Source organism: Anomalospiza imberbis, chromosome 37 (genome assembly GCF_031753505.1).
Source record: "Anomalospiza imberbis isolate Cuckoo-Finch-1a 21T00152 chromosome 37, ASM3175350v1, whole genome shotgun sequence".
In the NCBI taxonomy this organism is placed as follows: domain Eukaryota; kingdom Metazoa; phylum Chordata; class Aves; order Passeriformes; family Viduidae; genus Anomalospiza; species Anomalospiza imberbis.
The window spans coordinates 719,346-732,055 of record NC_089717.1 but is presented as its reverse complement, the minus strand read 5'-3'; the positions used below and the strand labels follow the sequence as shown (position 1 = coordinate 732,055).

At 60.3% G+C, this 12,710-nt stretch overlaps 2 protein-coding genes and 1 pseudogene across 2 annotated transcripts in view; 1 reads left to right on the top strand and 2 right to left on the bottom strand.

Annotated features, from left to right (window-relative positions):
• The window catches only part of LOC137464152 (zinc finger protein 154-like), a 450,159-nt gene that overhangs the window by 33,894 nt on the left and 403,555 nt on the right, over window positions 1-12,710 (top strand). The gene's annotated exons all lie outside the window — the stretch shown is intronic.
• The window catches only part of LOC137464123 (zinc finger protein 850-like), a 466,862-nt pseudogene that overhangs the window by 119,369 nt on the left and 334,783 nt on the right, over window positions 1-12,710 (bottom strand).
• LOC137464125 (uncharacterized) lies at window positions 2,278-7,711 on the bottom strand. The gene is made up of 3 exons (XM_068175445.1): window positions 7,606-7,711; window positions 6,320-7,366; window positions 2,278-5,909 (listed from the first exon to the last, which is right to left on the bottom strand). Exons 1-3 carry the CDS (start codon window positions 7,618-7,620, stop codon window positions 5,055-5,057), a joined length of 1,917 nt encoding a protein of 638 aa, XP_068031546.1. The 5' UTR covers window positions 7,621-7,711; the 3' UTR covers window positions 2,278-5,054.

The window sequence follows — 12,710 nt, the reverse complement described above, 5'->3', positions numbered from 1 at the left end:
TCCTCTCCCACAGGTTGTATTCCGATGGGAGAAGCAAGCAGCTAAACAGACGCTTAAGGTCTGCCGGCACCATGGTTTTAGATGTTAAAGTTGCCTTTAAAATGCCCTTAAAGAAGGGGCTTTTTTGTCTAAAATCGCACAATGCTTTGCAGACCTCTTTTATGGATTCATAGGGAAGGGGTGTCCATGTAGGGTTTTCCCCTCCCCTGGTGTAGGAGGCTGGAGTGCGGAGCGACTGCTCGAGTTCATAAACCGCGCCCCGTCCCCCCCTCCCGCCTCCCTCCCCTCCCCCCCGGGGCTCCGAAGGGAAGAGCGGGAGGACGCGGGGGCGGGGTGCGAGGGACAGGGCGGGGATAATCCTCTTCCAGGTACTGCGGGGCGGAGGTGACAGAGCCCTCCCTGCCGGGAGAGGGTGGGGCTGATGACGCGGCAGGCGGAGCATGCGAGGAGGGAACGCCCACCCGAGGGGGAACAGGGGGAGGGGTGGCAACCCGATGCCTGGAGTGGGCGGTGCCCACGCCACAGGGAAGCAGGAGGGGGTGGGGTCAAAGAGGGGATACAGGGAGCAAAGGGGAGAAAAGGGTTGTGGGAAGGAGAAGCCCTCCCTCGTGGCCATCCTCCATCTTGGGAAGACAAAGGTCCCGGCCACGTAGCCGTGGCCTCCTCAGGGGAACAAAGGAAGGGATTTAGGGACACGGTGCTGCGCAGGGGAGCACCAAAGCTGGGATTTTTAACTGGGAAAAAGGGGTTGGAAAAAGGGTTTGGGGTCGATTCCTCAGCGAAGTAGCTAATTTCGCTAAGGCGGGGGCAGCTCTGGGGAGCCAGGAGCACGGTCCATGTCTGTGGTGCTTCCCTGTGCCTTAGAGCAGCGGAGCACTCCCCCCTGCCCACCCGGGTTAGGGGAAGAAGGGGTAGGAGAAGAAGGTAGGGAAACAGGTTCAGGAGGAATAACTGTTTTGCTCAATGGCCTTTTCCCTTCCGGTTCGCATCCCGCACGGACTCTGCTTTTACGACCTCCAATATTAACAGATGGAGCTTGGGGAAGTAATTTTTCATGGAGGGATCCCTGCATTCAATTCCCTCCGGTAACCTTGCTCCCATGCGCTCCCAGAACTCCTTTTTGTGAGCTTCTTCCGCGCTTACGTGGGGAAAGGAAAAGCACAGCCATCTAACAAAATTCCTAACTGAACTTTTGGGGTAGGGGCCCTTCACTGATAGGATTTGTTTAACTTGGAGGTAAAACGCCTTCTGTTAGGTGGTTAGCACGGTCCCCATGCTATTCCACCCAAGCAATCCCACCCCTGGTCACAGGAAAAGCAGAAAAAAACCAAAAAGGGCGAAAGACCCCGGTGGCCGCTGCTCACGTGGTGCACCACGCGTCCCCTCATCCTGGGAGCGCAGCCAAAGCCCACCCACGTGAAGGGGAGTATTAGCTGGGCCCATCCCTATGACTAATACTCACCAAACTAGAATCTCTGCTAACAAAAGCTTCAACCAGGGTCTTCGCTTCCTGGAAGCTTCTTCTCCTTGGCTTTCTGTGGCCATGAAAAGTTTCGCTTCCTTTCCCACGCGCGGAAAGCACCACGTGCTTTCCGCGGGGGCGACAGAGATTTCAGTGACCTACTCTGGGGAGTCTCCGCTCCCGTTTTCAGTCCGGCACGAAGCACTGTTCTGGCGCGGACCGCGGCTCGCTCGGCCGGGCAGCAGCGCTTGCTGGTCGGCGGTGCGGCTCTGCGGCAGCGGCTCTCTGCGTGGCTTCCGGGTGCTTCGCAGTAAATCTCGGCCTGCGTTGGCGGCTGCACTGGCTGTGGCCCCACCGTTGGGCGTCACTTGCAGCGTTGCGTTGTTTTTCCCCCAGTCCCGGGCAGCTCCAGAGCCCAGCGAAAGGCACAATTTCTTGGCGGAGCCGGGGAGCCGCGTGATCCGGGCGCTATGGCGATAGCGCGCCGGCGTGGGGTGGGTGCACTGCGTTGCCGTCACTAGGCTGAGGTAAAGGGATGAAGGAATTGTCCAAACTCTCTCACGGTAGCCTGCAGAGCTTTTATTGTCTCACAGAGCTGCGGTGGTGTAGAGCAACCGCTCTGCAGCTCGTGTGGGGAGAATGGCCCTGAGTTCTGGAAGGGGTGGGATTTTATCGGGGGCAGGGCGAGGAGAGCAGAAGCCCTCCCGCCCAATGGGGACAGGCGCCATGGCGATGACGAGGACCACGGCGACCAACGGGGACGCAACAGGGGTGGACACGGGGCCCAACAGGGGTGGACACGGGGCCCAACAGGGGTGGACACGGGGCCCCGGGGTTGCGGGCATGGGGTAACAGACACAGAAGTTTCAGGAGTGGGCAGGGGGCGGCTTACAGGACTGACAGGGTGACGCTCCAATGGTGAGCGACCCGGAGCGAACCACCGCGGGGGGGAACAGGGGTGTACAAGGGGGTACACGGAACCAGCTAACTAACATACATGAGGATCCCTAATCTGAACACAGTCCAGGATGCAACACCACAGGCCCTTCCCTCAACCGCTTCGGGAAAATTTCCTCGGAGAGAAGTGGAAAAAACCTGTTTATTTAACGAGTGAAGCACTCCCCAGCACTAAAATTTAACAACACCAAATGACAAAACTCTGAAGAGACAACAAATTCAGAAAGTCTCTCCCGTGGCTGGTCGCTCTGTTATCGGTCCCTCTGGCGCTGGGGATGGCTGCTGCACGTCACAAAGTGCAAAACTCTCGGTGTTTCCTGGTGTTCCCTAGGTCCCGGTCCAGAGCAGGTTCAGATGGTTCCAAGACAAGGGAAATAAAACCAGTCCAGGGAAAGCTTGGGCTGCCTCAGCTGGCTAAAGTAACTAAAAAGCAAAGGAGCGCTCTGTTCTGCCCTGCTGGGGAAGCTGAAACAAGAAGGCCTTATAGGTACGATTGCCTAGCAGGGATTGGGAAAGTGCAGAGAATGCCAGCCAGATTGAGGTGAGACCGAGCTTTGAGGTGACAGACCTTGGCTGCTAAGTAGCTGGTGGGCAGTGGTGTGGCTGGTGGAAGATAACTCCCGTTTTTGACCCACAGACAGAGCAAAGGGTCAGACAAAGTGTTCTGTCTCATTCCTCAGAAATGCAGAGTTTATCTCGCACTTGTAACCCTCCCCTGAAGTATGATGTTTCTGCAATCCCACTGGCCCAAAGTCCTTTACTGCACCCACCTTCAAGCCCCCTTGAGAAGGTGTACCCAAGAAGCCGGGGCCATCTTTTCTTCTTTTGTTCTTCTTCTCCATCTTTTGCCTCCCTCTCTCTCTGCTCTCTCGGAACTCTCTCGCTATCTCGCCCTGCCCCCACTCCTTGGGGCCAGCCTCGAGCTGCGCCTGGCAGCTCCGAGCAAGGCCCCCACAATAAACCAAATCTCCTGAGACCGGGCTCTAGAGGTCTCTCGTCTCCATCCGTCCTGACCGTGCTGGACCAGCGCTCGCCGCGCTGCCCCGTCCGTGCCCGGACACCACGGTCCAGCAGGATGGGGAGGAGCGTTGCTTTTAGAGGAGTGAGAGCAGTCCTGGTAACAAACTCCGAGCTTCGTCTTCTCCCCGCCTTCGCTCTCAGAACCAGCCCTGAAGGCACAGAAGAGAACATCCACCACAAACAGAACACAGGACTGGGGGTACGAGCATCATGACCTCAGCGAGGACAGTGTGGCAACAGAGGAATTTATTTTCCACGCCTCCCCGTGTAAAGGGCATTTTGAAAGAGCCCGTCTGGGCATTCTCTTTGGTCCGAACTCCTCGCCCCCTCGGGGTCTGGCCAGGGAAACGCTTGCAGCTTCATCCGAGATCTGATCGGGAGAAGCCCCTGTCAGCCAATCCCGGGGCTTGGTAGCTCCGGTGACATAAAACAAAATCTGTCTGTATATTAATGCAAAAATATATATATAGATGCAAAACATTTATATATTGGAAAAAACTTATATATTACAAAATTTATATATAAAGCAAAATATTTATATATTGGTGCAAAATATTTTAATAAAATATATATTTATATTTATTTACTCTATATAGTATTACTATATATCTCTCTATATTATGAATATGCATAAATCCTCATGAATATGCATGAACCCCAGTGATGTAACAGGATGTAAAGAACACGGTTTAATTAACGATGAGCTTTTGGTAATTGGGATTTTATCCCTTAAGAGACTTTTTGTAAAAATTTCAATTCTGACCCGTGTTTCTCACAGGGGGTCCCGGCTGATAAAGGGGGAGGGCAGGACCGAACCCCAAGGAACCCCCCCCGTGCTGGGGACCCCCCTGCGCCCCCCTCCGGTGCTGGGCCCCCCCGATCCCGGCTCTGTTCCTGGGGGTCCCGCGGCTCCAGGGGCGTCAAAGGGGAGGGGGCAGAACCCCCGTGATGGGTGGGGGCACAAAGGGGGGTCCGGGCTCAGTGCTCGGGGGGGTCGGTGTTCGAGGGGGGTCCAGTCCCTGTCCCGGTGCATGGGGCTGGTGCTGCCCGGGAGTCCCAGTGCCTGGGGGGTCCTGGGGCTCAAGGGGGGGTCCGGTCCCTGTCCCGGTGCTCGGTGGTGGGGGGGGGTTGTCAATGCACAGGGGGGTCCCGGTTCTCGGGGGTCCCAGTGGGTGCCCAAGGGTGGCGTGTGACACAGAGAGAGACCCCGGTGACACCAGGGACCCGCACACAGGGGCTGGGCTGGTCCTGGTGACACTCAAAGGGCTCTTGGTGGCAGAAGGACCCGCCCAGTTCCTCCTGCACAAGGTCCTGGTGACACAAGGAGCTGGTGGCACTCAGGGGACTCTTGGTGTCACGAGCAGCTGGTGGCACTCAAGGAGGTGGTGGCACTTGGGAAGTTCTTGGTGTCACAAGGAGCTGGTGGCACTTGGGAAGCTCTTGGTGACACGAGCAGCTGGTGGCACTTGGGGGGCTCTTGGGGGCACCCAAGGGGCTCTTGGTGACATGAGGAGCTGGAGGCACTCGAGTATCCACAAGTCTCCCCATTGATGTCACTGCCCCGATGACATCACAGCAGTGACATCACTGTCCCCGCAGCAGCCTCGGCATGTCCTCAATGGCTTTCCGCCACCGCTTGGCCACCGGGGCCACCATAGGGACTGAAGAGGAAGTCGTTGATGTCCTCAAGCGCTCCCTGCAGCTGACGCGTGAACAGCCTGGTGCTGGCCTCCCACATCCGCTTGGCCTCCACCGCTTTGGCCGCCAAGGCCCTGGGGACATCGGGGGACGCCTTCTTTATCTCCTCCAGGGTGGCCTCGACAGCCCTGAGCCGGCGCTGCATGGTCCAGGTGAACATGGTGCCTTTGTCACACATCTCCACCAAGCGTTCCAGCAGCCCCAGGACCACCTCTACCTGCTCTTCTCTGCTGGTAGCCGCCCTTGCCTGGCTGGTGGCCACCACGACCTCTCCCACGGCACTGTTGGTGGCCGCCTCCTCCTCGCTGGTGGACGCCAAGACCACCTCCTCCCTGTCCAGGGCCAGCAGCAGCTGCTGGTGGCCCGTGGCCATCCCGGTGCTGCAGGCTACCACGATGCGGGCGCCCTCCTCCCGCCCGTCCGAGGCCGGGGCGGCGGCCGCGTCCTCACAGGCGTCGCGGACCTTGGCGGCCTCCTCTGCCAGCCGTTCCCAGCTCTTCCTGAGCGTGGCCGCCGACTCCCGCCAGGCCTTGGCCACGGCTCTCACGCTGGCCCAGGTGGCCCCCGGGTTGGCCTCAAGGGTGGCCAGGGCCTGGCCCAGGGAGGTGACGTTGCCGTGCTCCAGGGTCCTACGGAGGTGCCAGATGACACTCCTCATGTCGGAGCACAGGAACTTTGGGTACGCGCGCTGCTGCGCACCCTGCTGTGGCCCGGTCAGAATGGCCACCACCTTGTCCAGGGTGGCCAGAATGTCAAACATCACCTCCTGCATCTGGGGAGGGGACAAGGGAGGTGTCAGGGACCTCGTGGCACTTGTGGCCTCCTGCGGTGACCCCGTGCCCTCGAGGGGTCCCTTTGCCCCTCCATCCTTTGTCGGCCTCTTGTTCCCTCTGCCACCCCCTGCCCATCCCCCCGTAGCCCCTGTCACCCCCGTCCCCACTGCTGTCCCCTCTGCCACCCCCTGCCCCCACTGCTGTCCCCTCTGCCACCCCCTGCCCATCCTCTCATAGCCCCTGTCACCCCCGTCCCCACTGCTGTCCCCTCTGCCACCCCCCTGCCACCACACTCGTAGCCCCTGCCCCCACTGCTGTCCCCTCTGCCACCACATGTCCCCTCTATCCCCCCGTGCTCCGTCCCCCATCGTTGTCCCCTCTGTCCCCCTCTCCCCCACCCTCGTCAAACCTTTTGGGGCTCCACGCTCCCTGGGGACGCTCTGGGGAAGCTCTGGGGACGCTCTGGGGGCCCAAGGAGCCTTGGGATGTCCTCGATGGCTGTTTGGCACCGCTCGGCCACCCCGCGGCCACCGGCGCTGATGGGGTCACCATCGAAGAAGAAGTTGATGATGTAGTCAAGTGCCCCCACCAGGTGGTCCTTGGCCAGGCGGGTGTTGGCTTCCCACAGCCGCTCAGCCACGGCCACCTTGGCAACCAAGTCCTCGGGGACATTGGGGGTTGCCTCCTTTGTCCCCTGCAGGGCGGCCTTGATGTCCCCAACCCTGCGCCGCAGCTCCCGGGGAAAGGCGGTGGCTTCGTCACACGTGGCCACCAAGCGCTCCAGCAGCCCCAGGGCTGCCTCCACCTGCTGTCTCACCATGGTGGCCCTCGTTGCCTGGCTGGTGGCCACCCTGGAATGTCCTCTCAGCTGGGCTTCGTGCCCAGCCACCACCTCGGCCACCTCCTCCCTGTCCAGGGCCAGACCCAGCTGCTGGGCCGCGGCCACCAGGATGTTCCGAGCTGTCCCACAGCCGGCAACCTCGTCCTGTAGCTCCCTGGCCCAGGCGCTGGTGGTGGCCACCATATCAGCTGCTGCAGTGGCCACCTCCCTGCAGGCATCACGGAGCTTGGTGGCCCTCCTGGCCAGCCAGGCCCAGGTGTCCTCGAGCACGGCCACCGAGGCGTGCCACTCGATGGCCACCATTGTCACATCGTCCCACGTTGTCCAGGGGGTGCCCGCGTAGGCGGCCAGGGCCCGGCTCAGGGAGGTGGGGGGGTCATTGTGGCAACCATCATCATCCTCGTCATCCTCGCAGGTGCCACCGCGGCGCCACCAGGTGCCACCGATGCACTCCAGGCTGGCCCAGAATTCCTTGGTGAACTCATCCAGGTCCCAGGTCAGGCGCCACAGGGACACAGGCAGCCACAAGTCCTCGTCCAGACTGGGCAGGGTGGCCAGCAGCTCATCCAGGATGGCCACCGCGGTGACCTGCGGCTGCAGCAGCGCCGGGGACAGCTGGAAAGGGGACAGGGACCTGGTGGCACTTGTGGCCCCCTGCCCCCGAGGGTCCCCTTTGCCCCTCCCTGGAGGGCTCTGCTGTCCCCTCTGCCACCCCCTCCCCCGCCCGTGTCCCCTCCCCCTTTGTCACCTGCCCCCTCCCCACCACTCCCCGTGTCCCCCATCCCCCACTGCCCCTCCCCCGTGTCCCCTCCCCCCGCAGTGTCCCCTCTGTCCCCCTCTGTCCCCCGCCGCACCTCCTGGGGCTCCATGCTCACTGGGGCCGCTCTGGGGACGCTCCGGGGCTCCAACGAGCCGGCCCCGGCCCGGCCCCGGCCCCGGCCCCAGCCCCGGCCCCGGCCCAGCCCCGGCCCCGGGCGCGGAGCCGCGCGGCACCGGCGGAGCCGCCTCACGACGAGCGCCCGAAATGGCGGGGCGGGGGTGACGTCACGGGAAACGGAAGCGCGGCGGCGCGGTGCATTGTGGTCCCGGTGGGGCCCAGCCCGGCCGAGCGGGGCCGGGGCCGGGGCCGCGGGGCGGGAATTTGGGGGCGCCGAGGGACCCCCGGGACCCCCCCGGCAGCGCGGGATGGGCGACAGCGACCGCGGTCAGGCCCGGGAGCGGGGAGCGGGGGGGATTGGGGGGTCCTGAGGGGGAACTGGGGGAGCTGAGAGGAGCTGGGGAGGTCCTGAGGGGGTTTGGGGTGGATTTTGGGGGTCCTGAGGGGGAATTGAGGGTCCTGAAGGGGGCTGGGGGCCCCTGAGGGGATTTGGGGGGATCTGAAGGCATTTAGGGGGATTTTGGGGGGTCGTGAGGGGGAATTGGGGGTCCTGGGGGGATCAGGGGGGCGCTTGAGGGGGATTTTGGGGGGTCTTGAAGGAGAATTGAGGTGGGGAGGGGATTTGGGGGCGTTCTGAGGGGGTTTTGGGGGGGATTTTGGGGCTCCTGAGGGGGTTCGTGAGGATTTTGGGGGTTCCCGACTGGGTTTGGGGCATCCCGAGGGAATTTTGTGGCTCCCCGAGTGGATTTTGTGGGTCCCCGATTGGATTTGGAGGTATCTGGGGGGATTTGGGGATTCCTGACTGGATTTTGGGGGATTTTCAGGCCATTTTGGGGCCCCTGACAGGATTCTGGGGGGATTTGGGGTAATTTCGGGGTCCCTGACCGGAGTTTGAATTATTTTGGAGTTATGTTTTGGCGTATGTTGGGGTAGTTTCGGGGTCCCTGACCGGAGTTTGAATTATTTTGGAGTTATGTTTTGGAGTATGTTGGGGTAGTTTCGGGGTCCCTGACCGGAGTTTGAATTATTTTGGAGTTATTTTTTGGAGTATGTTGGGGTAGTTTCGGGGTCCCTGACCGGAGTTTTGGGGGTTTTGGGGTCCCTGCTGCTGCGGTGTGTTGCAGCTGGGTTCATCGTGTCCAGGGAGGGCGCAGCTGCCGGCGCCAGGCAGGGAACAAACGAGCCGGGTCCTGGTTTCAGAGAGCTCCAGAACCCATTTCTTACCCCCGGGAAGGAGGGCGGGATGGAGAGGAAAGCCCGGGCAAAGGCAGGGCCGGGGGTTTTTATAGGGGAGCGCAGGGCCAGGGTCAGGGTTCGGGGCAAGGGAGGAGTTATCCGCCACACAAGGAGGGTGAGATCAAATTCCTGTCTCTTAGGAACAGGGGCACTCCACAACTCCCCCGTTTTTAAACTGATCAGTGCATGCTGAATAACTTATAATAAGGGGACTCTCGGGAATGTGACTTACCAGTTTACAAAACCAAAATGAATATTACTCAGCTAAATTAACAAGGAATAGAAAAGCATGTGAGACTTAATCTCAAAGGATAAAGTAACAGAAATGATGGTACTTGATTAAATGAATGTTATTACTTAATGAGTTCACAGCTCCATCTCCTCTGGCTTTCGATCTCCTCACCAGGAGGGGTGCAGTTCTTTGAGCTCCTCTTCACGAGGGGCGCAGTCCGTAGTGTTGGGTCTGGGCTTTGGTGCCGGCGCTGTGGCTGTTGTTATCTGGAGTGACGGTGACTGCGAAGCGAGGGGAGCGGCGAGGGCCCCGGCGTAGGGCTCGGAGCGGGGCCAGCGCCGGGGGCCGGTGGCAAGGCCGGCTGACTCCTGCACGGGCGAGCAGCCCCGCCAGGCGGGCCCGGGGCAGGGCCAGCTGCAGCCGCGGCAGGAAGGGGCGAGGGAGGTAGGGGGCAAGGGGAGGTTCAGGAGCAGAAGAGAAGGAATTGGTGGGAAAAAGGGGAATCCTAAACAGCGTGGTAAGCGCCATTTTTAGAAGGAGGGCCCGGGACGGCGCGGCCGTCACCATTCCGGGTAGGGAACGGGGGATATGGAAAGAGACAGGGGAGAAGGAGGACACAGGACGGCGAGAGGACGGCAGCGCTCCCGCGTCACTTCTGGACGGATTCCGTCCCTTGTTCTGCCTTTGGGGAAAGGGGGATAGGGTGGCAGAGAAGGACACGGAGAGACGGCAGCAACTCCGTGCCGTCCTGGCAGTTTTCACTCCTTAGGAACAAAGGGTAAGGAAAGATATGGGCAGCTTCACAGAAGCTGGAAACGTGGGGGTTCACAGGAGGGGGCAGCACAGACCCGGGGCATCGACGCGCTGCATGCAGTCGCCCATAACTGTCCATAAGTACCCTCCAGGGCGTTACCGTCCATAAGCTGCAGCAGACATGTCGGGAAAGTTGACAAGAGTCCCTGGAATGCTCCTTTTTGCAGGCAGGCTGGCCGCTTGTAGCTCTTAAAAACCGCCTCCCATGAGAAAAAGAAACTTAAACCGTTCATAAGCGTTTCGCTGAGGGATGTGTCGCCGCAGGCCCCCAGCCGGGGAATAATTAGCATTGACCCCATGATTGCAGAAGGCTGATCCATTGCTTTATGCTGTATTATACTATGTCATATCATACTATACTATACCTCTTAAGAAGCTCGTAACCCTTACAGCCACTCTGATACAGCTTTGACCTAACTGGTCAATCAATCCAAACACCATCCAGTGTCAAGTTAAGATATCACCCTTTGGTAAACAAATCTCCATAACACATTCCACATGTGCACAACAGCAGGTGCAGCAAGTGGAGATAAGAGTTGTTTCCCATTCTTTTCTCTGAGCTTCTCACAGCCTTCCCCAGGAAAATGCCTGGGAAAGTTGTGCCTGTTGTTCTCTGTGGCCAGAGAGCTGCTGCCACAGTTTCCCCTTTTGTGTTGAAAGAAAAAAGGCGGTGTTTGTAATCCTCTGCAGGGCCCTTTGCAGGAAGGAGAACAAACACAGCTCAAGGGTTCCCTTAGCAATTTGCTGGGTGTCAATCAGAACCTCAATCAGATGCTGATGTAGAATGGTCAGGGAGATTCTTTACCTGTAGAATATCTACTTCTATCATATCATTGATACAAGGTTTACAATATTAGAAAACCAAACAAGAATGCAAGGAGTGATCATTGTTTCAAAGTCCAAGCAGCTGATTCCCAGGAGAAGGCCCATTAGCTGGAGATGTTGATCTTTGACATCCCTGAATGTCCTTCTTGGTCCTGAAACAGAGAACTGCTGAATCCTGAAACAGAACAGCTGAATCCTGACAGAGAGAACAGCTGAAGAAGGTTACTAACAACAATTAGAAATCAATCAGATGATGCACATAATCAATAACACCTGTGACATTATATAATTATCAGGCACTATAGCACTGACCGTCCTCCCAGAGTCTGCAACAGCTGATAGACCTCAGCTCAGCAGAGTTGGAAATCACTCCTGGATCATGATTTCCAAACTCCCTTTGAGAGCAGGCTCAGCTGTCATATGTATGTGTGGCCAAATTGCCAAGCCAAAATGACTTGAATCCTTTGGATGCAGAAAACATCTGGGCTGATTGTCAGTCATCCCTATCCGGGTAGGGTAAGGACATGGCCACAGCCCAAGCTCTAACTGGAGGGTTTTCAGGATTACCTTTTCCCTGTAAAACTGTGATCAAATTCAGAGGCACTGAGAAAATCTCTGGAATGCCATGGCCACAGCCTTTAATTCAACCACTTGGGCCGAGGCTGGCTCGTGGCCTTCCAGCACGTTGAGCTGTCAGTGAAGACGGTAGCTCTTTCCCCCTCTGTTCTTTCTTTTCCTTCAGAAGGCCAGCAGCGCCGGCGGGCCGTAGGACCCAGCCCCGGTGGGTGGGGTGGGGGACCCGGCCCCGGCGGGCAGGCCAAGATTCATCCCGCCGCTGCTAAGCCCAGATTCATCCGGCTCCTTCCCTTCCCCCAGCTTTGCACTGGTGTCATTTGGGGCCCCTGGATCTGGGGTTCCCGGGCCAGCCCATGCCTGTCCCCAGACGGGCGATTCACTCCAGCCTTCTCCTTCACTGCCCGCCCCCACCAAGCGGCCAACGTCTCAGCAATTCCCCCGGCGATTCTCCCTTGCTCCGCTCCTCCCGGGCATGGCCCTTGCCACGGCCTCTCGGGACCCCGCTCCTCCCGCCCCGCGAATGACGGCGGAACACACGCGGTGCCCCAAGGCCCGGCAGGGAAGGTGCTGCTTCCAGGGGAACGTTGATCTTCAGATCTCGCAGCACGGCCAGGCCGGCGCCCAGCTGCGAGGGCGCGCCCTGCTGAGGGACAGGCTGCCGGTGCTCGCTGCTGTCGCTGTCTGTGTGTCCTGGCGACCCGAGGGAAACAGCGAGGATCGGACCAGCTGGGAGCAGCGAGGAGGGCTGGGGATCTTCTCCAGCGCCACAGCTCGTGTTCCGGATGGGAGCCGGGCCGGCTGGAGGCGGCGGAGCCGGCGAGGGGGCGTCCCCGGCCGGCGCTGCGGGCACCGCTGCCGATGAACCGGCTGCCAGCTGTGGTGCAGGGGCTGGGTGTGCTCTCCGTGGCGGGGCTGCCGGCTGCGGTGCAGGGGCTGGATGTGCTCTCCGTGGCGGGGCTGCCGGCTGCGGTGCAGGGGCTGGATGTGCTCTCCGTGGCGGGGCTGCCGGCTGCGGTGCAGGGGCTGGGTGTGCTCTCCGTGGCGGGGCTGCCGGCTGCGGTGCATGGGCTGGGTGTGCTCTCCGTGGCGGGGCTGCCGGCTGCGGTGCATGGGCTGGGTGTGCTCTCCGTGGCGGGGCTGCCGGCTGCGGTGCAGGGGCTGGATGTGCTCTCCGTGGCGGGGCTGCCGGCTGCGGTGCAGGGGCTGGATGTGCTCTCCGTGGCGGGGCTGCCGGCTGCGGTGCAGGGGCTGGGTGTGCTCTCCGTGGCGGGGCTGCCGGCCCCTGTCATGGAACCGGCCGCCTCCCTTGTCGGTGGCGGAGGCGGCTCCGCTCCCTCCTGCGGCGCAGGGGGCAGAACCCAGCGGCGGGGCCGATCCACACGCCGCTCGGGGGGGAGGAG

Bases quoted from the DNA above. Each gene is read 5' to 3' on its own strand.
- LOC137464125 (XM_068175445.1), bottom strand. The intron at 5,910-6,319 runs GTTTGACGAGGG...TCCCCTCCCCAG, and splicing joins GGAGCGTGGAGCCCCAAAAG to ATGCAGGAGGTGATGTTTGA.